The 25,200-nt window shown below is 48.0% G+C and overlaps 8 protein-coding genes across 8 annotated transcripts; 6 read left to right on the plus strand and 2 right to left on the minus strand.

Annotated features, from left to right (window-relative positions):
* Positions 1-2,537: 2,537 nt before the first annotated feature.
* On the plus strand, positions 2,538-3,710 carry ATNIH1004_003539 (uncharacterized protein; the record flags this gene model as incomplete). The annotated part of the gene is made up of 2 exons (XM_033568216.1): positions 2,538-2,720; positions 3,531-3,710. The coding sequence occupies 2 exons, from the start codon at positions 2,538-2,540 to the stop codon at positions 3,708-3,710; spliced, it is 363 nt and encodes a 120-aa protein (XP_033430211.1).
* Positions 3,711-4,930: 1,220 nt separating this feature from the next.
* ATNIH1004_003540 (uncharacterized protein) lies at positions 4,931-6,885 on the plus strand (the record flags this gene model as incomplete). Its single annotated transcript, XM_033568217.1, has 6 exons — positions 4,931-5,162; positions 5,214-5,614; positions 5,664-6,357; positions 6,407-6,516; positions 6,579-6,678; positions 6,722-6,885. 6 exons carry the CDS (start codon positions 4,931-4,933, stop codon positions 6,883-6,885), a joined length of 1,701 nt encoding a protein of 566 aa, XP_033430212.1.
* A 2,663-nt stretch (positions 6,886-9,548) lies between these two features.
* Positions 9,549-10,202, plus strand: ATNIH1004_003541 (uncharacterized protein; the record flags this gene model as incomplete). The annotated part of the gene is made up of 1 exon (XM_033568218.1): positions 9,549-10,202. The coding sequence occupies one exon, from the start codon at positions 9,549-9,551 to the stop codon at positions 10,200-10,202; it is 654 nt and encodes a 217-aa protein (XP_033430213.1).
* Positions 10,203-12,792: 2,590 nt separating this feature from the next.
* Positions 12,793-15,022, plus strand: ATNIH1004_003542 (Zn(II)2Cys6 transcription factor; the record flags this gene model as incomplete). Its single annotated transcript, XM_033568219.1, has 5 exons — positions 12,793-12,958; positions 13,012-14,230; positions 14,286-14,434; positions 14,492-14,689; positions 14,739-15,022. 5 exons carry the CDS (start codon positions 12,793-12,795, stop codon positions 15,020-15,022), a joined length of 2,016 nt encoding a protein of 671 aa, XP_033430214.1.
* A 416-nt stretch (positions 15,023-15,438) lies between these two features.
* ATNIH1004_003543 (nucleobase cation symporter-1 family protein) lies at positions 15,439-17,550 on the minus strand (the record flags this gene model as incomplete). Its single annotated transcript, XM_033568220.1, has 8 exons — positions 15,439-15,780; positions 15,840-16,805; positions 16,886-16,902; positions 16,952-17,035; positions 17,093-17,164; positions 17,227-17,313; positions 17,364-17,430; positions 17,494-17,550. 8 exons carry the CDS (start codon positions 17,548-17,550, stop codon positions 15,439-15,441), a joined length of 1,692 nt encoding a protein of 563 aa, XP_033430215.1.
* Positions 17,551-18,037: 487 nt separating this feature from the next.
* On the plus strand, positions 18,038-21,244 carry ATNIH1004_003544 (uncharacterized protein; the record flags this gene model as incomplete). The annotated part of the gene is made up of 5 exons (XM_033568221.1): positions 18,038-20,172; positions 20,228-20,331; positions 20,385-20,461; positions 20,513-20,716; positions 20,777-21,244. The coding sequence occupies 5 exons, from the start codon at positions 18,038-18,040 to the stop codon at positions 21,242-21,244; spliced, it is 2,988 nt and encodes a 995-aa protein (XP_033430216.1).
* Positions 21,245-22,503: 1,259 nt separating this feature from the next.
* ATNIH1004_003545 (putative GPI-anchored cell wall protein Pst1) lies at positions 22,504-23,788 on the plus strand (the record flags this gene model as incomplete). Its single annotated transcript, XM_033568222.1, has 3 exons — positions 22,504-22,570; positions 22,635-23,007; positions 23,080-23,788. The coding sequence occupies 3 exons, from the start codon at positions 22,504-22,506 to the stop codon at positions 23,786-23,788; spliced, it is 1,149 nt and encodes a 382-aa protein (XP_033430217.1).
* Positions 23,789-24,015: 227 nt separating this feature from the next.
* Positions 24,016-25,166, minus strand: ATNIH1004_003546 (DUF3431 domain-containing protein; the record flags this gene model as incomplete). Its single annotated transcript, XM_033568223.1, has 4 exons — positions 24,016-24,130; positions 24,181-24,762; positions 24,845-24,986; positions 25,037-25,166. 4 exons carry the CDS (start codon positions 25,164-25,166, stop codon positions 24,016-24,018), a joined length of 969 nt encoding a protein of 322 aa, XP_033430218.1.
* Between the last annotated feature and the right edge of the window lie 34 nt (positions 25,167-25,200).

Consider the following 25,200-nt stretch of genomic DNA (forward strand, 5'->3'; position numbering starts at 1 on the left):
ATCCGAGAAACGAGGTAAACTCCCACTAGAGGATATGCGTAGCATATTATCTTATCAAGTACCTTCTAAACCCATTTATCCTGTATTTGGACATAGAAAGAAATAATAGAAAAAGAATTAAACCTACGGTCTCAATAGGTCATCTTGTCTCACTCCCTCTCCTCCACTGAGCGTAAACTCCTCAACTTGGGGCCATGTGTATGTTCTATATGTTGCCTTCTCCCAGTGAGATTATAGTATTTACCGAGCGAATGTGGTTGGGGCCCAAGCAATGAAACTGAGACTAGTAAGCGACAATGAGTACAGCATGGCAACTATAAGTGCTGTAAGATGCCTGTTGTAGTTCAATCTTGAATAAGGCTCCAGGAGTGTACCCAACTATTTGTAAGAGGAGAATACAGATCTCTTCTGCTGAGATTTCTTCCCCATCATCTGCAGGGTTCCCACCATCCTAGGAGTTGGTGAGAAGGGGGTTAAAGTTGAATAACTCAGTAGAATTTCGCTGAAGATGGTATAGCAAGTGGGTATTAGAAAATTACTTTTTGTTTTTTAGGCCAAGTTGTAAGAGTGTAGCTACTTTGACTGATTTCGCCTATACGGATAGCTGTGTTGAGGGGCAAGAATAATCAGCCTCAGCCTTGCAGGGTGTCCTGTTGAACCGGGTGGATATTCTCTAAGACTTCTTATTTATCTGGTCCACTGTAACTTCTGTGATGCATTGGTCTTTAGCATACAGCAACCTCCAGACCTTGGTAACAGAGGATAAGTTTCCGATTGGCTTCATTGCCTCGCCTTACACAAGTATGTGTGAATACTTCGAGATTCAGCAATTTTGGAGACTAGCTGAATTGAGATTATAAGAGGAGTGCCACTTGTAGCTGTCAGAATAGCTCAACTTGGCTTTGCGCCCTAAAAAGGCTTAAGCACCACTATGGCCGACTTGTCTTTCCCTCTCTATGATGTCTCGTATGAACACAATTCGTCCCACACAACCAACCATGCAGGTTCTACTCGAGGCGGCCGCCACATTCTTTGGCGCTGAGAAAGTGCCCCCAGGTCAACCAATCTTTCTCCCCTACTCTGTAGTTTTTCCAGAATATGGTAATGTGTTCCACCGCCAACATGATCACAGCCGACTCCAAGGTACTTTCCCTAAGATGATTGACGGACTTAGGGTCAATTCTATTTTGCGAGACTTCGTATTTCCATTCAGCTGGAGATGTGATCACCGGAGCTAAAGGGTTGAGGCTCTCAGAGAAAGAATGGAGCACGAAGGGGATAGCTCCTGTTGGTTGGTTGGTTGCAGTCGGAGAATAATCCGTCGACACCCCCTTTGTTCAGGAGACACCCCTAACTTCCTATTGAAGCATAAATCGTGGCTATATTCTTCGTAAGCACACTTACTTCTACTGTACCTTTAATCAGGCTACTCTATCTAGTCTAATCTAGCTAAATTTTATATAAACCTGCCCACCGCCTATTAGGGCGGAAAGAGAGAAGCTTGCAGCAAACCATACAGATATAACTTACAGACCAGGCAGGTATAGATAGATCTTACAGGCAGCCTAAGGTAGAAATTATTTTGTTACGTAATTTACTCATACTGGTTAATTTTACATTCTTGTGACTTAACTAGGTTTACAATGCTAAAGTTAGTCACGGTGCTAGCTATTGTTGGAAGCTGGGGGTGTTGTTGAACCTAGGGGGCGCTAATCGAACACTCCCCTTGCTTTTTTGCCCTGGCCTCGGTGATATGCAGGCTTCTGAATCGCCATGCGGCCGCTTACAAATGATTTTATTTCAATCAGACTGTAGGGGGTATTTCAACTACTATTATCTATTATCGAAAATGGAATAATATAGTGTTTATTATAGTTTGTGGTTTAACACTATAAATAGCAAAACACTATTATAATAATAATGGAAACAACTTACATACTCTAAGATTCAGGAATTTAACAAAACATTAGCCACGTATTGTAAAATTTCCTTGCATTTAACTATTTGCCATTTTCACGCAAGTAAACTTTGAGTCACTCCTTAAGGCCCTACGACAGCCATGTTGCTTTTTCTGCCCAAGGATACATTCCCTTGGGATCGGCCCGTATGTGCTCCATGATTTGCTCTCAGCCATTCTTGCGAGGCTTAAGGTGCACATCTACCAAGCTGAACCTCGTATCCTCAGTTTGAACCATGAAAGTGGGTCGATATTTTTGGTAAAAACTGAAATTACCTGTCCGAACTCGGGGCCAGAGAGGGCTACTAACTCGTATCTGCGTCCTGCAGCATGGCGAGCGCAGGCATGGAGAATGGTTAATTGGAGTAACCTGAGGGTTATCTCGCAAAAACAAGATACTCCAGACGGAAATCGAGATGAGCAGGGCCCCGAAGACATAAATACCTCCTCGAACCTCCTGTTTTCGTCTACATCAACAGCAAAGATCAAGCATTCAAACAACGACAACGAAGAGACACTCACTCACCCACTTACTAAATCAATCAATTAATTCTTCCTAACCTCCAAGCATACTACCAAAATGCATTTCTCCAAGATCATCACTTCAGGGCTCCTCTTCACCCTGTCTTCTGTGGCTATCGCTGCCCCAAACCCTGACCCTCTTGAGGGCCGCATTGCAGAGCTAGAGCGCCGCACCGAAGGGCTGGTCGCTCGCGCTGGTTGGACCTGTGCTTTTGGTGGCAACAAAGCGTGCCAGGCGAAGGTATGCAAACTGTAGTCCTTGCTTTGCGAAGACCAACGTTCATGACTGACTTTACTGTACTTAGTGTGTCCTCGAGGGGCATTCTGGCGGATTCTGCAATGGCGAGAAGTGAGACCTCGCCCTTCTCTAGTTGGTCCATTAAAGATGAAGGGTTATGCTGATGAACTCCTGTTTAGTGTTTGCACTTGCCACCGTGGGTAAGGGAATCAACTTTATGGGATGATTCCTCTCCGCTTGTGAGAAGGATTTCCGAGGCTGAAATCTCAGAATGGAGGAGAAGTTGTTTTGGGGATTACGGTGCTTGCACGGGGTTTGAAGTGTTTGAAGTGTTTATTCTCTTTGTCTTTCGTTTGATCTTGACTTGGAAATGAACATTAGACAAGTATATGGCAGGGCTTTGCCAGGAAATTCAACTTCCAAGCCGTTTTGTCTTTATTGTCACAAAACTTAACTCCTGTTTGTCGCCAGTTCATCCAAGGATAAGTGGTCACTAATACTCTTTTGGAGCCGTACGGGGGGGGATTCAGTCAATTATGGTACCAGACGGGGAACGTCCACAGAGAGAAAGAAAGATCCAAATCTGCGATACATAAGAGAAATCCCATTTAAAATATAACCCTCCTATTTTTAGAATGTTGTTACTATTTATTTATTAAGAGGTTAAACTTCGGAATACCATCGGGCAAGAGATGGCGACCCATTAGCAAATAGAGCTCACCTATCTGGATGATATGCTGGCTGATGACGACACTTGAATTTTCAAGCTGGACGACGTAAGGGAGCCGTTTCAGGAGCTTATATGACGGGCAGTATATAGATGTTGAGTACGACTGGGTGGCAGGCTTTAATCCTGGGCGAAAGTTTGAGCACCAGCTCTACATGGGCATGAAGCGTTGCGGCGAGTCGCCGCCTCCGGACGATATTAGGATTCAGTTCACGAAAATATCACAGGAGCAACATTCGCACGAGCTGAATGTCCCTTACGACTAGTCCTGTTTAATTTGATCTAGGGGAGTGGTGTGTTTTTGGATTATAGTTGGGAGCCATCTTTTCGTGCATTCCATCCAATGATTCTACTACAATGGATATTATTGTTCTCGAGTTATTCTCCTGTTTAAGCTACTAACTGATGGCTAGCATCGCATTCTCTGTGCCTCCAATTCGGGCTGTCCTTGTCTTGTCAGCCTCATGCGCCTGCTTGCAAGACCAAGTAGGGACTCCTTAAATTCTTTCTCTCTCTATCCCTTCCCAATTTCGGTGGCATATGCCGCCACGCATAAGAGAATGTTCTAGAATGACATGTAGACAAACAGAAGATAATAATACGATGCGAAGTTTGATTGCCTCCCCTCCAAGTTTATTGTCATTCATTGTCTTGGATGTATCTGTAAACAAGCGTTGGTAATACTAACGTTAATTGAGCAATTTTTGTAGGTAAGAAAGAAATGGCCAACATGATGGCTTCCATTATTAGACATACATAGACCAGTGTATCAATGTTCATTATATTAAATATGATGTTACCAACAACGGGTTAAGTGAGGTGGTTAGATGTGTCTTATTTGTGTCAGAAGTTGACAAACCTCATATTAACATGGGAGCCATGGCCAGTAAGAATTAAGAGCTGCGAACAGTTCTGTACTTGTGTAAATCTCAGTGGCATAGCGAAAATATGGCAATCCTTATTGTTTTTTCTCCGTACCGTTTCTCTACAGGTTCTGGGCCCGATCTGTGGCACTAAGTCTAGATAGGGCCCCTGACGGCGATCATCCTCATCGGCAACTGACGGTCAATTGCCGCTGATATTGCTGTGATTAAATGCCTGTAGAGAGGTAGCTATCCACGTAATGAAAGAGACAATAAAGAAAGTGGAGCAATCAAGATATATCACTGGTCCATATTCTTAACCTCCTTCTAGCACCATTGACTTTGAGTTGGCACGATTAAATTACAAGACTAGAACCGCCGCATCCAATCCCCGCACGGTGCGCTGCGGGGAAATCCTCCACCTTTCCAAATTTCCCCATACTTGTTCTATCTGGTGCTACACCCACGACCTTCCTCCGGCTCCCACTATAATATCCCACATCGCCACCTAAAGTTCAGGTCCTGAAAAGCAATCACACTATCTAGTCCACCCATGCAATCGTGCGTTATCGACTATTTTCCCCAGCGCTCAACGCTCAGGGTCACCTGCCCCGCAAATTGCCATGAGAATCGGACGTGGATGTGAACATTGTCGCCTTCGTCATATTCGATGCAATATCCGATCAGGAGCGTCCTCGTGTGATTCATGTGCGCGACTGGGACGGATATGTCGACTTGATCCGCTCTTCCGTTTCAAATCGGTCCGTCATGTATACCAGAAGAGCCAAGGGGCTGCGGCGAGGTTTGAACTGGACTGGGACTCGGCACAGACCTGGGTAAAGGTTCCGCAGTCCTGTAAGTGGATGTTTTTCTATTCATACCAGTGCATAAAACTGATCCCTACAGTGACATTTGTGCAAGAGTCCACAGAAGAGTCGATTGACGGTGTCGGCGGCGCTGCCGAATCTGAGGACGAGGAGCATCCCCCACATAAGAGTGCTTTGGAACCTTCATTCGGTGCTCTACCGAGATCAAGCCACTTGCCTCTCTCTAGTCTTGCGGGTCCTCCCGAGGTGACTGGAATCATCGCAGCTGAAAACTCGGGAACAGGTGAGCAACCAGCAGCGTCATCTGCTATGTCCCCACAAACCATTACCAGCATTATCTCTCCCCCCGCGTCAACAAGTACATTGACCGGGATAACCTCACCGACGAGTCCTTCAACTCCACGTTCAACCACTGCAATCTCCCTTAGCTTCCGCGAGGCATTTCTACTGCGCCTTTTTATTCAGAAGATCGCACCTTGGGTACGTTTGCCGCCGGCCATTTTTCCACCTAGCATGTCTGACCATACAGACCGATATATGCGACTTGCGTTCACATTTTAGTGCTGAGGTGCCGCGTAGAGCTCTTCAGGTGCCGATGGTCCTCAAATCCGTGCTGGCTCTCTCCGCACGCCTGGATGCCATCTTGTCCGACACAAGCGACTGGGAAGCAACTGAGTATCATGGGCAATGTTTGGAGCTGTTAATTGATACCCTTGCGAAACCGGAGGATACATACGACGATAACCTACTGATTACGGTAGTCATTCTGCGTATCTACGAGGAGTTTGAATGGGAGAATGGTGAAAATTGCCACTTCCTTGGGTCAAACAGACTGCTCAATACCATGACCAAATCAGCATCCTCCGGGGGGCTTGCAGAAGCTGTCAGCTGGCAGTTTCTACGACAAGCGATCTTTGCGTCTATTGTCCAGTGCCAGCCCATGCAGTTAGATCTTGGCAACTATGAGCGATCGGCTGTCTTTCAGCGTAAGGACGATGCCGCCTACGCCAATGTGATTGTTTTTTTTTGTGCGCGTATTATCCAACTATATTCCTGTGGACCGGGTTGTCTGGTCGATGAGGACGAATGGCATATTTTGTCAGAGAGCGTGGAAGAATGGTATCGCACGAGGCCGACCAGCTGGCAGCCGTTGCAATATAAGGCCGCAAGCCCGGAAGATAATCGGCCATTTCCTGAACTGTGGATGATGTCTGCACCTGCTGGTACGTTGGCTGGAAGTAGAGGTCCGTGTACGCATGCTAATTATGACAGCGGTGGGACTGCAATATTATCATACCTGCTGCATTCTTCTCACATCGGCTGATCGACACTGGGGAACAGTGAGCAATTATGATCTGGCGCGACTACGACGGGTAGAAGAGGTTCGTTTATTGCCTCTATTTGTTTTCTTCGTGTTGAAGAAGCACTAATAAAAACGCAATAGAACACCATCGCCTCACACATTATTCAGGTCATAGGACTATCCATCTCCAACGAGACTGTTGAGAACGCATATTTCATGGCATGTCATTTACTCGTTCGATGTATGTCTATCTCCCTTTCCTCGGCCTTGACTAATTTGTCTAGATGGATACTGTCTCCGCCATCCTGTCGTGCAACGTGGGACGTTAGAGTTTCTAAAGAGGGTTGAGAAGGTAATAGGTTGGCGTACGGCAAATGCGGTGCGAGAATTAAAAAAGCAATGGGGCGAGCTACGGGACTTAGACTTGTGGGGAGGGGACTCGGCATAATCGAATAGAATTCGAGGTCCTGTACTTGACTGCATCATACTTCTGTAGTGCTCAAGCCTCGCTACTTTTTACTCACAAAATACATCGGAACACTCCCTAACTTGATTTCTTCCACGTCGTAAAGTTTGCTCGGCTATGAAACCCAGGGATTTGGGCAAGTATGATATAGGAGAACGTCTACGGCTCCTTGGCGACAAAACGTGTCAGCTTTTAGACGATCGAGAAATTAGGAAACGTAACGGATTTACGAATTTCTTTGGGCTTGTCCTGTTTTTGTAGCCGCGCTATAGTGGCAAGAACTCCAGCCCAGTATTCCCAAGTCTGTGTGCTCACTGAAGGGAAAAGAACGGCGAAGGGGAGTCTATCGTCATAGTCTGCAGGTTGAAGCTGTTAACTACATGAGGATATCTAGTGGGAAGAGAACAATGTTGAGAAGAGAAAAAAGGAACAAAGACATAGAGACAAAAACAAAATCCAACGCTGGTAAAATAGATTGCAAGATGGGTCTTTAATATGACGAATATATGGAGACCCATTGTGCGGAGTGTGGCATGTATGCATGCACGGAGAACCGGTTGTTCTCATGAGAAATAAAAAAGAAGCATATAGATTCGCATCACTAGTCCCAAAATGGAAGCCAAGACGCAGACAGAAGATGGCCCGTGTATATGGCCAATCAAAGTGAACAAAATGCAGCTACACTCTGATTGGTCTCTGGCAGTATATCTGTGCTAGCCGTTCTTCATGGATCCATGATGCAATCTGACTACATGGGCAATACCGTAATAGGTCCTGGGTGCCAGAAATATTGCTATGTTCTCCAATATAGAAGTTCAGAAGTAAAGAGGAAGAGTTATCCAAGTGTTTGGCCATAATGTATGTCAAAGCCAAGCTTAACTTGGGTTTGGCTGAAGGCTTGTGGAGAGATATTTTATCCGGTGGGATATGATTCGAACCTGGTATGGATGGTTTCGTATAAAAGATTGCATATACGACTTCCATAGAAGACAACATGCAGCGAAGCGGGGATGCGGAGGACATAATATGATTGTCGTAGCCAATTCCGGTTCCTAGCTGATCCGGGTTTTTTCGCCCGGGGCTATGTGTCTTTTGTTGACTTGCTGGAGTTTTATTTTATTTTATTTTTCATCTCCCTCTCTTCGGGTAACAGAAAGGGAAAAATAGAGGGAATGAGAAAAAAGAAGGATGACTAGGTATGTATAGCCCTATGGAAAAATGTAGACTGCAATTCTCGCTTACACACAGAGTGGATGCCCCTACAGCTTCCATTTTCGCTGAGATTATCTATATAATATATCCCATCCTTCACTGTTTTGTTACGGATTTTTTTTTTCTGCGAGGCAGCATTCGGTAATCTCAAGAAGTGTAACAATTCGTGGTTTCAACCCCACCCTGCTCGTATTTGCATTTGGTTATGATATTGTTAGTGCGACACTCGGAGTTTGCCACAGTTCATCCTTATTCTGAGAATGCGTGGGCAGTGCATTTCTGGTCTTCAGGTTGATCGGATAATATTTCCAACATATATGTTACTTTTGGTCGTACAATCCCTCTCTGCATATTGAATTGCAGGGAGCTAAGTTGGTGTTATATTTTAATAAAGTAGAACAAATTGAATGCAAAGGTTTAGAGAATATATAGTTCAGAATACTTTGTGTAGCGCACTGAGCTAAAGGAAAATCTTAGCCTTAATCAGATTGTCAGATTGCTCATTATTAGTACGACAATCTCTCCTCTTATTGCGTCACGCCATAAAATGCTAAAATTCGAAAACTAGGCTCAGCCTAGAGGTATTTTAAAGCTCGAACTTCCGGCTTGGCTTCCTCTTTTAGTTCTTGGCATGACTATTGTATATACAATACTCGTCAGCTAACAGAAGCAAGGAATACCCTTGCGGTGATAGACTTTCTTCCTTCACGGTCCCCGCAACACATTGTTGTTTTAATGATCTGTTTCCCTCCAATTCACCATAGACTACCACCTACTGCTCACCTCCGATTGATGCTGAAAGCCCAATGCAATCCAATCGCGGGGCCATGGATATATGCCATTTACAGCTCTTAGTCCCCAAGGTGCATTATACATTTTTGACATCTCATGGAGAGGTCTACTCCCCTGCAGTATCGGGCTTCGTTTCATTCGCAACTTCTTCAATTCTGGATTCAAGGGATTGTCCCAGGGTCAATATTTACCTTGTCCGATTTTTAGGGCTCGGAAAACGAAACTCACTGGCGCGTCGTGATACTAGAAGCTGCATACAGCGACTTACAAGACGTGCCTCGACTCAAGATCATTCCAGAGTGGTGTTTGAACATGACAATTGCGCAAGTGTTGCAACAGTGATACAACACAACCTTAACCATTCTCCAATTCATCTGGAGCAAGGTCATGGAAGAGCGGTACTGGGGTATCCTTTTTTACTTCCAATGCCACTTGTTCTACCCGGATCAATGGAAATGGAGCTAGGGAGTGTCTCTTACGCAATCAAAGCGACGGTCACTTTGGCATCTGGAAGGACTGTGGACACCATGCAAGAGATAAAACTACTACATCGCCTTGTCCTTCGACACTCTGAACCAATAGATTATTTTCGACACTACCAGGACGCCAAAATGATAACAGAATTGCATCTAACACCGACTATGTCTCTGGATGAGACAGTACAGGCGGCATACTGTGCTAGATTGCTTGCTCTGCAGACGATATCACAGGGCAAAAGAAAGACTGATATCAAATATGCCGTGATTAAAAAGATCAAGTGGCAAGTAGAAGAGACAGTCAGCATAATGGCGGTCCCATATGACGCCAACTCGGAAGAAAGAACAGTGACTTGCAAAGGCAAGCATCTACATTCCCTGTGCGGAGGGAAATTGAAGGGCCGTTGGATTGCCGGCAGGGATGTGCAAGAGAAACACAAAGACATGATTGAGGTTCATTTCAATATCAGTATTCCGCAGGTAGCCAAGACAGCAGGGGGTCAGGACCTCCTTTCTTTACATGGTTTTGATGGACAGGAATGTCTTCAAATAGATGGACGCAATGAAAGAACAGCAATCAAAGTCAACCACCGGCTAAAGCTTGATATCATCACGGGAGAGGATACTTTTGATCGGACGACTGGCAAACTCGTGGATCGAAAGCCTCTGTGGAAGACCTTTCGCGCGTTCTATCCTATTTACATAGATCCAATGGTTGTGGGTGATGATATACCAGAAGGTGTCTTCAGCGCGGGTGATCCTCTTCCAATATATGAAGATGCATATATTATGCCTCCACATTATGAATCAGCATTGTGATCATGGTGTTACTATTTTATTGTTGCAACACAGACATGCAATACCAAGGCAACGTTGGAATTGCGAACTTATTTGTTGCATATACTCTGGTCATTTTTTTGCATATTTGTTCGAAGACAGCTGAGAAAGCGAATCGCATGCCCTCCGTCATGGGCCTGAGGAACTCCTGCCTACCGAGGACTCTGAAGCGAGATTGGACCACAAACCAGATGACGGTTGTTCTATCCCAACCTGCGCCCAAATGTCACAATATGACCAACGAGCAGTAAGGTCGATCTCAATACAGAGCCTGCCATAACAGAACTCCCTGGGGGTGCCACCAGACGCAAGCGGACATTGGTGTCTAAAGAGACAGCGCTCGGTCAAAGTGGTGGTACGGAAAGACGGATGATTAGTATCGGGAGTTAGTTATCCCTCAAGGTTTGGCTAAAAGAAAGACTGGCTCTTGAAAGAGGGCTTGGGTCGATTGATTCTTAGTGTGAGAGTCTGTATCCATGCTATCCTTCAAATTTTAGCTGTCAAAGTATTAGAGGTAACACTACACTGAATATATTGTACATAGCTGATTATATTATACCCTTGCTGATGCATCCACACTTCTACTATTTCTAATGAATGTTAGAGTGGACCACTTATTCCTATAGGATTACATACATCATTCTATAAACAAGATAAACTTTAACTAAATATAAAATGTACACTTACCCAGTACAACAAATCCTTCATCCTAAAGCAAATACCTATTACCCCCACCTCCCATCCTCTCCTCACAAACCAGACCCCCTCCAGTCTCCCTACACCCTCAGCCCAGTATCGGTCATACAGAAGAGCTTCTCTCTACAATCTCACCTCTCTCCTAATCAGACCAGCATACCCTGACAATCCAACGTTTGCGTCATCATCACCGTCAACATCAGCGACTGTACCCACCCCCGAATTGATAACATATCTGCGTCACTTGGTTCTTGTGAATAGCGACCCCCACCAGCAGCGTTAGTCTAGGCTGTGCCAAGGCTAATGATACTTTTCCCTAGAAAGGGAAGGAGGAAGAACGTAAAGGAGAGAATAAAAAGACAATAAAAAAGACAAAGAAGAGGCAAAGTGGCAAAGAAACTGAGCAGGTACCTCAAACACTATGGAATACTTAAAATTTAAAAGGAATGAATCGAAAGATACTGTAATACAGTTGCTGCGACATCGGTGCGTTATGTATGTTATGCATAGTTAACGTATTTGCCAAGCGAACAGAGCTTGATACCCCAGATCAGGCTGGGGCTACTGGCCCTCGCGTAGGCTTGGAAATGGCCTAAAAGCCATTATTGGCCAAGGAAGAGAGGGCACAAAGGGTTAAACTCTTCATAAGAAAGGCTCACCTTCTTATTTTCCTTCCCCAATGATTCCTTCGTGTACATATCTTGCTCGACAGGACGCAATGTCATCTAGCCCGTGGCAGCTGCCCCTCAACTGAGCGGCCCCCTCTGTATTCCATATAAAATAGAACCTTTTAGTACTTTTATATCTCCACAACCAGAAATTATAGAGTTATACCCGTTAATAAGAACATAGACATATATTATATAAGAACAAATCTTATTTTCTAAAATTTTTATACAATTTTTCTGGCCCTTAGTACTAGTGAATGAGAGGGAAGTGGTAGAACTCCGAAGGAGTGGGGAAAGGAGACACTCAGACAGCTCAGAAGTTGTGGGCCCTGACCACACAAGTTCCTGACAGGAGAGAAGACAACATTCCCCTTACGCAGGTGCGCTCCGTGGTCTGTAAGAAGGTTGTTGACTGTCTATTACCTCTTCGAACGAGGACTTAATAGTTATCCATACAAATGTCACATGCCAATCCCGTTCCTCCACTACACTAGAGTATTTTAAAATACCAAAAACACAGCTGTAATTAACAATAAAAGCCTCTCTATCTGACGTACAAAAATAGAATACTATGTTATTCTATATACTAAATTCTATACGCTCTAGAGGCTTTGCTGCTGAGATATTAAAGCACTAAAAAGTGCTATTTTATATGGAATACAGTGGTGCGGCGTTCGCTTGGCAAATACGTTTAGTCAACTACCTGTCAAATAATATGGCCGTTGGTGGACCAGAATCATGTGACCAGATCGGGGTGTTAGGGACCTACCATATTTGGTATGGTCACGTGGCCTCACTTAGTCACCCACCTAGATAGTCAGCTCGCCCGAGCCCCCGAATTGAAGAGAATTGTGCCTCGCGAACACGGGTAAAACCCCCGCGGAGCACACAACAAAATAATCAATCAAGAATAACCAAGAACAATAATCAAGAAGAGCCCAACCAGCTCAATTCATTCAAATAAGACCTTTTTACCAATCGTATTCTATTTCCTCTTCGGGACTAGCCGTATATCTGACACTAACTACGCTGTGCAGCTGCTGAGCTAAGCAAAGTTCCCCGGAGGACGACCGACTCCGGTCCGACCCGACGGGGAAGTGGATTCACTTCACGACTGCAAGTCCAGTTGAAACCCCCCATATTCTGTACCTAGCTCCCTCGAGGCCCAACAGTCGAGACTCCACTCATCCTGTGTCGGGGAATCGGCGATGCGGAACCAAAGTACATCGTCAGAGTCCTTTCCCCCTAAACCCCGCAAGTTCTACATCCAAAGTCAGTTCGGCCACCCTAGGACTCCCAGGAGTCGCAAAAATCGACCGTGCGACGCCTGCCGGAGGCGGAAAACCGCGTGCATTATTCCGGACAAGCCACCATGTAAGTTTTGGAGCCGATCATGCTGGTCTCCTGCGGCTGACCAGTGGGCGAAGGTCTATCCTGTAAGAGCAGGGGATTTGATTGCATCTCTTCGTCTGGCGCTGGTCCAACTGCCAGTAGCCCCCACCCTGGATCAGATGCGAGTGCATCAGATTCTCAGCCTCTATTCAGCGTCAACCAGGCTAGTTCAACCCCTGTGCTGCCGATTTCCAGAATCCTGAATCAGAATCTGGACCCTGGCTCGGCGTCAGTGACCGCAGATGGGTTGTTAGCTCCTACGCAGGGTATCTCGCCGCGAGACCCTGCTGCGGTCCCTGCGACCTACACTCTAGAAGACATACCGACTAAAACAGCCCATTGCATGGGTCCAACAGCCGAGCAGGACACTTATCTCTTAGACGCCTTCCGCTCCGTGATCATGAGCGAAGAAGAAGTCGATGCTGACATTATCCAAGTATACTCAGGCGACCGTGGCTCCAACGAGGATCCCGTTCATTTCCTATTACTGCAAGACGAGTTCCCCGAACATACTAACCGCGCCATGGAAGCAGCGTCGCATGGCATCGAATCCACCGTATGGCCTTATGGCCCAGATCTGGTGCGGCTTTTCTTCCGGCACATCCATCCCGTGTATCCCATTGTGTCCAAGGTGCGCTTTCTTCGCCAATATATCCGTGCCAAGGAGGAGATACCCACTTCCCTGCGAGGAGCCATATACGCGCTGGCATGTGTCTTCTGGAATTGCGATCCTTCACTACGCAATCGTCGGTCATTTGTGCAACACGAGCTTCTAGACCATGCACATTCCGCTCTTCGGCGTGAGTTGGAGTCACCCAGTCTGTTCAAGCTGCAAGCCTGTCTACTGCTACTTCACTTACGACCTCCGGAAATCGACAGCGTCGAGACACCAAGCACGTGGATCTTGACCTCGCAGGCCGTCGCCTGTGCGCAGATGATGGGTCTCCATCGAGATCCCCGACCATGGAATATCGTCTCATCGGAGAAGAAGCTTCGTAAGAAGCTTTGGTGGGCAACGTACGTTACCGACTGCTGGTCCTCTATAAGTCATGGAAATCCACCACATATCAGCGCAGACTCCTTCGATACTTCTCCTTTAGATATGGAGGACGTACGGTTCGACGAAGATGTCCCAGACGACCTGTCATCTCTCGTGGATTCCTCAGATACAAGCTTCCGGGTGGTCGATGGTGCTCGATTCATGAAAACGGTCGAAATTGCTCAATGTCTACGGACTGTTTTAGATTGCTCATTGTGAGTCAACCCTACTCGCTTTTACTTACAAAATTAAGAACTAATTGTCAAACAGCCAGATAAAACCAACTCGGGACCCTACAATACCATCCCCAAAAGCACAGCTGATCCGGGCAAGACATACATTAGTAGATTGGCTCAATCTTCTACCGCAAGCCTTGGGGGTTGGATCAGCAGGGGGGCCTTTGAACCTCCACAATAATAGTGAGTTTGAACGGATCTAATTCAGCAAAGACTATCGTGATGTTGATTTTTTTATAGTCCCCCTCCATCTATCATACTACGCAGCTCAAGTTCTCCTCTTCCGAGCCCTAATGCATCCAGCCACCAAAGAGGCACGGGTAGACCCGGAATCCAACCTACGACAATGGTTCTCTGCAGCGCTAGACGAGTTCAAGTCTTTCACTACTTTTATGGATTCTCTCTGCGGGGATGATCTGGGATGTTTCTGGCCGCGACGTAAGTTATTCCTCCTCTTTACCCTATCTATACTAATTATGTTATTTAGATACGCGATCGCAATTAATACTCTGTGGAAATTTCCTCATCTACATGTTCCTACTCGCGTACACCCCGCACGACATCGAAGCCGCATATCGATTACTAGAGAGCTTCCAACAGTCCCTACAACGTCTGGAGACCGCAGAAAGTATCGATGGGAGATTAGTTCTCCGCCCAGTCACGCTACGGATTAACTCTTTTTTCGCGCAAGCTTCGGATTTACTCAAGGGGGCGAGTTCGAGCTCAACCTCGATCGGTGTGAATGTGAATACCCCGATGACGCCTATGTAAATGAATTCGATATCACGTGAGACAATCCATTTACCCAGTACTGTAGACTACACGATGTGACTAACTTGGTTACCCCATGCTCTTAGTTAGTCATGTGCTATAGTTAGTTCTTGCGCATGTCAGAATTTAACATACCAGCGGGCACGGGCTTAGCGGGCAGAGATTCGCCGACGATTTCTATGAGAGCTGACATGCTAGGTAGCATCCTGCAGGAGGCCTGGTTTTTCCTTCCGTTGAAGAATTTGGCTACATTATAGTTATGTATGGCTTTTGTTCAAGGTTACATACATACGCACGTACATACAACATACATGTCTTTTTGAATTTCTATCGTTCTGCTTTATTATCTCAGGAGTTATATACATCGACTTTGTACATATATAGTGAACAAAATAACAAAAGCTAGGTATATCACATCACATCGCCACCGCAGTAGTTCCAGCCCCCTTGATAGACTCCTCCACACGGGAGGCAGGATAGGCATACTCGGAGATATCCAACCCCTGTGCCGGGGAAATCGTCTCCCATTTATCTTCATAGTATCTCCGGACTTCCTTGGAGGTGACATAGCTCGATACGAATTCCTGAACGCGGCTCGCGGGAAAAACGAAATGTAGCACTGTATACACAACTCCGCTGGAGAGGAACCCGTACAGGTAGTTGAGAAAGTACAGCTCGGTTGCACCATCGGAGACTTTGACTGACGTATTGACTGCCGCGATGAAACCGGGTAGACAGGGTATAACACCGACAAGCCACTGCCAAGAAAGGTTAATATCACGTGACTTACTCTATTGATCGGGCGGATAATACTTACGGCGATGAAAGCCCGATAGTTGATTCCCCATGTGTACCAGTATATACTGCTGTCGGAGCCCACGTACAGATGGTCGATGTTAATCTTCTGTCTGGCGACGAGGAGATAATGCGCGGCCATGAGGCCGGTCATAGGGGCTAGGAATACACCGTAGCTAGACAGCACCGTCAGGAAGGTCGTGGCCGTGTTGACTAACCGCCACGGATTGACGATTGGACTGAAAGCAGCGATGATATACGCGCCGCGACGGATGTTTATGTATCGAGGAAACACCGAGGCCAGATCGATCCCGCCTGAGAGAGCATTGCCGGGAATACTACTTCCGATCTGGGAGATCACCAACGCGAGACCCGCGAAGAAGAGCGCTGCACGAGTGCCCGGACTATTGTCTATCTCTAGAAGACGAACGAAAAGAGTAGGCGGATTCCACTCCGGCACGCCGCCTAGTCGTTTCTGAGTTGCGGCGGTGACGAGGATGCCGATGACGGATGTGAAGATGCTATAGAGCGGATAGGCAAAGGCTTGGCCCCATATGGCATCACTGGGACGTCGCGCCAGACGAGCATAGTCGTTCTGGTTTAGAATCCCAGCCGCGATACTTCCAATCGTCGACATGATCCCGCTGACCATCATCCAGGCGATGCTATTCGGTCCACCTGTCAGGGGTACTGTCCTATTGCTGCTTAGTGTGTCGCCAAATCCCCCAGGCCCCATGGTCGCCAGCCCCCAGATCAGCAGAACCACGAAGAAGACCAGCGTGATGGTGCTGGCGGCGTAGAAGAATTTGTCCAGACGGTGCGGCCGGATCAGCAAGGCCGGCAGACTCACGATGCAGAAAATGAAGTATGAGAGGAATTGCGCGGACGTCATGCCTGTCGAGGCTGGGATGGTATTCGGGATGTGCTGTTCATATTTGGGGTCCCACGAGAGGAGGATCAGGTAGAAGCACTGACCACCCACCCAGGCCTGAAATCCGTACCTATGAATGTGTTAGTGTTTTAAACGTTTTTCTTTTCTTTTTTGAAAAAATAGTCTAATCTCGAGACCGTGGGAACGTACCAAACTGTACACAATCAGTAGGTAATAGACAGACGAGTATACGTGACACTTACCTAGGGAAAGGAAGATTCGATTCCAAATGACAAACTGCGATCCCCACATTCCCCATACCGCACGACTGAAGACCGGAAAGCCGACTAAATCATTGATCAGTAATTGTAACGGTCAGGTTGCAGGACAGGTAGGTCGTATACTGTGGTAGTGTGCGCCAGCCAGAGAGCTCACTATGATTGCAGCCGTGGCCAGGATGTTGCCAATGATGATCGCTGAAATGAGAAATAAGAAATAAGCCTGATTCAATGTCCTGTCCCAGATTTGAAAGTATTACCGATCAATGCCTGCCACCAAGTGAGGCCCATCGGGATAAGCGCACTGCCGGTCAGATACGTCGCGATGTTGCAGTTGATCAGGAGCCCTATCCACCGTCAATGATTCCATCTTCTATATTCGGTGTATTCGTCGTACAATAATTCTGGAATGTGAGAAACGTCCAGGTGCGCCGTTTCGACTCGACGGGGCGAACATCTTCATTCTGTGTAGACCAAAAAGATCAGTCATAAATCGAAGGATCAAATGTGTCAGCGTAGCAACGTACTATCCATCGAGAGCCGTGAGATAGCTCAATGCGCTTGATTAATGTAGCCAGTCCCATTGTGACCCACTGTACGGCTCCAGCTTCCGCAATATTCAGGAACCCAGTGGAGTGGTTTTCAAATGGAGTTGGATCCACGATCAGACTATTACGTCCTTAAAAGAAATCTCTGCCCCAGGAGTAGTGGAGGTAGAAGTTTCAATAAGGTTGGCCGCGGGATTCCTGACGGACCGACGACATCGCTAGTAAAAATTCCCCTCAGCTTGATTTTTGGTGACGGCAACCCATCGGTTAATCTGCAAAGTTGACCGAGACAGATGTAAGAATCGTGTTCTTATTATTGGTTTGTGCGCCCGTTGAGGAGCATTAGTTTTCCCGTTAGCGCAAAAGTTCCCCGACCGCCGGAAAAACACCACAAGCGAGGAGATCTATACTGCGGGATCGTGCCGCGAAAGTGCCATAAGAATGGCCCTTGTGGGAAAGTGAACTTAAAACAAGGGGCATCCCGGATCACCCGACAACTTCTACGAGGACAAAACATTTAATCATGTCCTTGTATCGCATCGGAGTTGACGTCGGCGGGACCAACACCGATGCCGTCATCCTAGATCTGAGGGCTTCACACACCACTGGACGCGGCGTACTGGCTTCATACAAGACCCCAACTACGGCAGACATCACCAGCGGGATCGAGGGTGCAATCCGGGCGGTCCTTGAGGCATCAGCGGTAGACCAGGACCGCGTGTTGAGCGTCACCATTGGCACAACCCATTTCATCAATGCTCTCGTGGAAGCCGATGCAAGAAGACTGGATCGGGTCGCAGTGGTAAGACTCTGTGGCCCCTTCACGAGACAGATTCCACCCTTCTCCGACTTTCCAGTTGGCCTCCGAAGCATTCTGGACGGAGGGGTCTACTACCTCGATGGAGGTCTAGAGATTGACAGCCGGGAGATTGCCACGTTAGACGAGGTGCAGATCAGAACCACAGCAAAAGATATTGTGGCCTCGGGTATCCGTTCCGTTGCCTTAATCGGAGTTTTCTCGCCGCTCGACCATGCAGGAATCCATGAGGAGCGATGCAAGAAAATATTATCCCAGGAAGCGCCCGAGCTACGAGTGGTCTGCTCTCACGATATCGGTCCAACTGGCTTTCTGGAGAGGGAAAATGCCACCATTCTCAATGCGGCCATCCTCAGAACAGCCGACCGGGTGACTAAGAGCTTCCGCCGCGCGATGACACGCCTGAAACTCTCATGCCCCCTATATCTGTCTCAGAATGATGGGACATTGATTGAAGCGGACGCTGCCGCAGAATACCCCATCAAGACATTTGCCAGTGGACCAACCAACAGCATGACCGGCGCGGCGTTCTTGGCAGGCCTAGACCAAGTAAAAGGCGTCAGCTCGACACCGGAATCCAATGAGGTCGACGTAGAGGAACCCCAGATACTGGTAATGGACATCGGGGGAACGACGACGGATGTATGTGCGCTCCTATCTTCTGGTTTTCCTCGCCAGGCGCCAGGGTTTGTAGAGGTTGGAGGGGTCCGAACGGCATTCTCTATGCCTGAGGTGGCGTCCATCGGACTGGGTGGTGGCAGCAAGGTCGTCACGAATTCTTCGCTGTGTGACGAAGTGGCCGTCGGTCCTGCATCAGTAGGACACCTCATTCAGCAAGAAGCAAAAGTGTTTGGCGGTCAAACTTTAACAGCAACCGATATTGTCGTGGCGATGGGGAAAGCTCAAGTCGGAGATCGGGCACTCGTGCAAGACGTACCACAAGCAATCATTGAGGGGGGCTGTAACGATATAAGGAACACGCTCGAAAGTGTCGTCGAGCGCATGAAAGTATCATCGGCTCCAGTCCATCTTCTCCTGGTAGGAGGAGGCTCACTCCTTGTCACGGAAAGTCCACGGAACGTGGCCCAATGCATCCATCCGGTGCACCAAGGCGCGGCCAACGCGGTAGGTGCTGCAATCGCCAAGGTCTCTGGCAATATTGATGTTGTGGAACTGCTTGAAGGCCGTTGCGAAAAGGCTGTCGTCCAGGCCGCATGCGAGAAGGCCATCGATCTGGCAGTCTTGAAGGGGGCGTCCCGGGACAAGGTGCAGATTGTCGAGGTGAACAAAATGCCTCTACAGTACGCGAGCAATGGAGCCATCAGGCTTCAGATCCGCGCAGTAGGAGAATTGGCCATCCCCGGTGAACTGATTCCTCCCCCTTTAGTTTCCCTGGACGCCGAAGCCGCGTTCGACGAGAAGGACGAGGGCGAAAAGATCGCCGTCCGTGATGCACTCGAGTCGACCATCAAGCCATCTCTGAAAACAAACCTAGAAACATATCGACCGGAGGTGTGTAACGGTATATGGTACGTGTCTGAGATCGATCTCGAGCTGATCGCGACCGGGTGTGGCGTTCTGGGAACAGGAGGCGGCGGACCAACACATTACGAGTATCTCAAGAGTCTTCATGCACTCCGAAGCAGCGAGAAGGGAAGGATGCGCATTGTTTCACCAAAATCCCTCAGGGATACCGATATGGTCTGCTTCGGCTCCTGGTATGGCAGCCCGAGTGTGATCAATGAACGTATTGCGGGAGGAAATGAGATTTCCACGGGGATTGAAGCCCTTAGCAAGGTCTTGCCAAATACCTCCTTTGACGGGGTCTTCATTGATGAAATGTGAGATGAAAGCTCTCCCTGGATGTGGTAATTCATGACTGATCATCTGATCCAGCGGTGGCGGAAATGGAATGAGCGCGTTCCCTACCGGTGTCCATCTTGATATTCCCGTGGTAGATGGCGACGCGATGGGACGAGCATTTCCGACCATGTATCATGGTAAGCATGAGCCGACGATGTCTATCTACCTACCCACTAACCATTATCACCAGTCACATTCAGTATCTACGGTCACTCACTGGTTCCTTGCGCGTTGGCTGATGCCAAAGGCAACGTCTCCCTTGTGATGGTAAGGCGAAGCAATGCTGCTCAAATACATCTATTTGACTGACACCTCTAGAACGCCGACTCCCCTGAGCGACTTGAGAAACTCCTTCGGACTACCGCCATCGAGCTCGGACTTGGATGTGCAGTGTGTGCCAACCCGCTGTCGGGATCCGCCGTCAAGTCACACGGCGTTCCCAACACCATCTCCCTCGCGTGGTATCTTGGAAGAGCAATTCATATGGCTCGGCGGCAGAAGAGCAGTTACATCGATGCGATTGTACGTCCGATTCCACACCGCTGATGAAATGACCGAGACCGATACTGACCCCAGCTCTAGTTCGACGTCTGCGCAGGCAAACTCCTCTTCACCGGCAAGATTGTCGACGTCCGTCGACATATCGGTGATGGGTACACAATGGGAGCCGTCATTATTGGCCCTGACAATGACGATTCCGATGGGAGCTCAACTCCATCTTCGAACAGCCACATGATCATTCCATTCCAAAACGAATATCTATACGCCGCTCTCAGTGATTCTGTTGGGTCGGAGAAGTCTCAGGAGGTTGTCTGTACCGTTCCCGACTTAATATCCATTCTGGGCCAGGACGGCGAAGCGATCGGCTCCCAGGACTTGCGGTACGGACTGCGAGTCAGTGTCATTGCCTTGCCGGCTCATCCGCTCTGGAAGACCGAAAGGGGGCTGAAAGTGGGAGGTCCAGTAGGATTTGGTTTGGCAATGCCGGTGATGGGCGTGGATGACGATTTTGTCGAATCGAGGAGCGTTATTGACGAGTTTGGGATGTAATAGATCAGGCAGTTAGGTAACGATATGATATCCAATTTGGAAGTCTTTGTACAAAGTTTTCGGAATTATTCCTCAGTTGATGACTCGTAGGAGTGCTCCGTACGAGTTGATCAGACAAATTTCAAGGTGCAAATGATGAACTGTGCTGATTGACAGGTCACGATTCTAACTTTTGGGAAAAAAGAAAACCAATCTCTGCCATTCACAGTAGCAGATCAATATGCATATTTAATATCAAAAATTACGATCAATCCCTACTGAATAAATATATACTGCCAAATACAGCAGACAAAGAGCCAGGCCGAATAGCATATGAGTACAAACCTTGATTCTGCAGGTCACCTACAATTCTTACTACATCTGCAGAAATCAGCACCTTCCCCAAAGCAGTAATCCATGACAATTCAGTCTCAGACCCGCAGCTCAACTGCCCGATTCGGCCATCCGAATTGTCGATGCCTGATGAAGTGGGTAGTTCGGTCTTGGCATTCCTTTCCATCCTCATCCATTTGGTCCCCGATTTGGCAGTTAAAAATAGACGGCGACGGACAGTACTGAATAGGCCATGAGCGGGGATTGTTCTTAGGCATCTATTTTCTTGTTGTCCTCTGTAATTGAATACGAAGTCCTGATCATGCCATTATCCATGTTCGGGTCCTGCCAATGAGGGGCGTGTTTGTAGTCACGATTGTTATAGATTGTTGTTGCCTCAGTTATTATTAGACGTAGTACTGCGGAGTAACACCTGCCAGTAGTGTTATTTAATATATTTAAGCCTTTTATTTTATTGTTCCATTGATCTTTTGTCCTGTGTCGATGTGCGAGGGAGATGCGTCGGAGGATATCTGGCATCTTGGCACTTGGCACTGAGTTTTTTCCAATGAGATCCGGAGCACGGAGTCCTCCGTGCCACTGGATAAGACCATCAACACGGGTAGATAACTCTGGGTGACATAGGGCTGAGTCTATGGAGAAATCCACGGGGTTGAATACCATCTAGGCAACCTTTCAGGACGAGAAACCACCACTTCATGATTCCATAAAGTACTAGACTTATATTGACCGACGATCAAACCAGACGCTATTTCAACTAATTCCCGCCCCGAAGCAACCGGGTTTATGCTCCGCCACAACCCCAATATGTATTTATAATTTACCAGGATCTACCCAGCTATTAGACCCGCCCCCCCGCGATGGTTCATATTGCTCGAATATCCCCTTTCTCGGTCCCTTTTTCCTCCTGTCCTCAACTCTGACGAATGCTCTCGTCTTCGTTCCTATGTCTGTCCCTGGCTGCGCTCGTCGCAGCCAGTTCGGATTCAAGATGTATATACCCACAATACTGTACCTCCCTCACTAATACGAATACTAATATTATAACCTGTACCAGGCGCAGGAGATATCACCATCTCGACACAATCCGACGCAGACGCCCTCTCTAACTGCGATACGATTTACGGCCCATTAACCATTACCTCCTCTGCGCGCGGGGCCATCTCCCTCCCTAACATAGAGGGAATCAAGGGTCCGTTGACCATCAAAGACACGCAAAATCTCAACGCCGTCACGGCAAAGGATCTCGAGTCCGTATCGGGTACCGTCACAGTTACGGGAAACAAGGCCTTGACGAGTCTGGAATTCAATGACTTGGGTACCGTTGATGGAGAGCTCAAGGTGCAGGACAATGATAATCTCAAGGAGCTTAAACTCGACGGATTGGAAACTGTTAATAGGGGGTTGAAGCTCTCGGGGGATTTTACTAGGTCGGTTCTTTTTGCATTCCTATCCCCATTCCCGATCCACTATGCATTTGTAATATTAGCTAACGGGAAAAGCCTCTCCTTCTCCAATCTCGAAAATGTCCATGGCGAGTCCAACATTCAAAACAGCGGAAACTTATCATGTTCAGTTCTGGATAGACTACGCGACCAAGGCGCATTTCAAGGCTCGTACTCCTGCTCTAATAGCAAAAGCGGCTCATCCGGATTAAGCGCCGGAGCGAAAGCCGGTATCGCCATTGGCGTGATCCTGGGCGTGCTCCTTATCGTCCTGTTGGTTTGGATGTGTGCACGACGACAAAGACGACAACGTCGCGCCCAGAAGGAAGCCATTGATAACATCGCGGCCGCGGGTGCCGCCAGGACCATCGTAGACGAGGAGAAAGCCGAGCACAGGGTATCGGGGACGCCGAGTCTGCCTGAAGATTCGTCCCAGATGCAGGCTGTTAATTCTATTCCGCGGAAACCGCTGTCGCCGCCGCCGCTAGAGACTGAGGCTGGGGGAGGCTCAACGTCGCTGCCGTCGGCGTTGGTGGTGGGGGATCAGAGGGCGTCGATGGGAGCGGGGACGAACGCGCAGTCGGATCCATCGTTGTTTTTGAGACCCATGCCGAGGAGACAGCCGTCCGAGTCGGATGTGCCCATGTTGGATAGTGGGGATGTGCATGAGGCGCCGGTGCAGTCGGCCCGGGAACAGGATGCGCCGTATGAATTGGACGCGGGTCCTGTGCGAGGAACCCATCAACAAGCGATTCATCACGACTGAGTAAATTTTGATATGATACATGCATGACTACCTTAGTTACGTTGGATGATATGATACCAAGAGGCTTGCTTTGCTATGCTACCAGTCGTATCTGAACCAAATCGGTTATGGGTAGAACAGTGCTGTCTCGTAACCACGGTGTATGTTCCTTCCCGTCCCAATACCATGCCATGAAGGATATATGATATGATAATATACATCGACAATCATTAAACAATTTATACCTATTAACTCCACTGATGCTTGCCGGTGGGGGCCCGCACTGCCTGCAGTGTTTCGCCCGATGGCAACGGTCCACACCATCCGTATGTATCACAACGGCATTGCTCGTAGCGGGGGCAGCTAATCACGTTAATCTTGTTGAATAGAAAGAGGCAATAAACAAGACTTACTAGATATCCTCCATCCCAAAAACGACATGCCACACTTTTTCAAATACCCACCCCACTCCAAAACTATCCGTCAACTCCGTCTCGGCCGCCCACTTCAACATGCGCTCGTAGTCATACCGCGGCCGCTGTCGGATACGCTGCCGACTCACGGCAAACTGTCCACAGCAGACATTCCCAATATGCTCCGGCACTTTCTCCTTGCCCACGTTGAACAGTGTCTGGTACACCTGCGGGAAGTACGCACGGATATCGTCCTTTTCAATATCAATCTTGGTTGGACTCCACGGGTGCACGTTAGTCGGACAGCCGGGCTCGTGTTCGCAGCGCAGGTTGACGTAACCTTGCGCGTCCACTGCCTCGAGACGTAGATGGGGTAGTGCGGAACTCGTGCGAGGTCCAAACAGGTCATTATGCCACTGGTCACGATTCGAGTGGATGAAGATCGAGTAGTCCGGGAGATGGTCGTAGTAGTCAACCACGAAGGAAAGGTATGCGGTGGCTTCGCGACCGCGCGTGGTCCGCGGGACGAGTAGGTGAGGTTCGGGCGTGGCGTCGGTGGTGTAGACGAAGGGGGTTGTTCCACTAGGTATGAGATGTCAGTCTTGTGTCTATCTACCTATCCCAGACTTATAATCTCAGGGGTAGGGAGAAAAGTGGGTCTCACTGGTCCCTGCAGTAGTTGAGTAGCCAATTCAAATCCTCTGTCTGCGTCGCGGCCAACACGAGTCCGATTTTCGTAGAATTGGCGTAGTTGTTGGTGATTTCAGAAAGTTGTCGCATGACCTCGCCGTAGACTGGTTCCGGGCCTATTCCTATCAGCATGTTATAGGACATCGCGCCAGGTAGGCCAACGTACTACTAGGTTCTGGTTCCATTGCCCGATTCGTGTACATCATCAGAGAGAGGAGCGACGTAAGAACCAGGGCCAGACACCCTAGCCCAGCTGTACGGCGGGCAGGCCAACGGAGTACCCGCCGTTTCGACATGGTAACGGCGGCAAGCGCTCTCGCGGAGAAGCGG

This window comes from Aspergillus tanneri (assembly GCF_003426965.1).
Source record: "Aspergillus tanneri strain NIH1004 chromosome Unknown AapTan_1_pilon_pilon_pilon, whole genome shotgun sequence".
NCBI classification, from domain to species: domain Eukaryota; kingdom Fungi; phylum Ascomycota; class Eurotiomycetes; order Eurotiales; family Aspergillaceae; genus Aspergillus; species Aspergillus tanneri.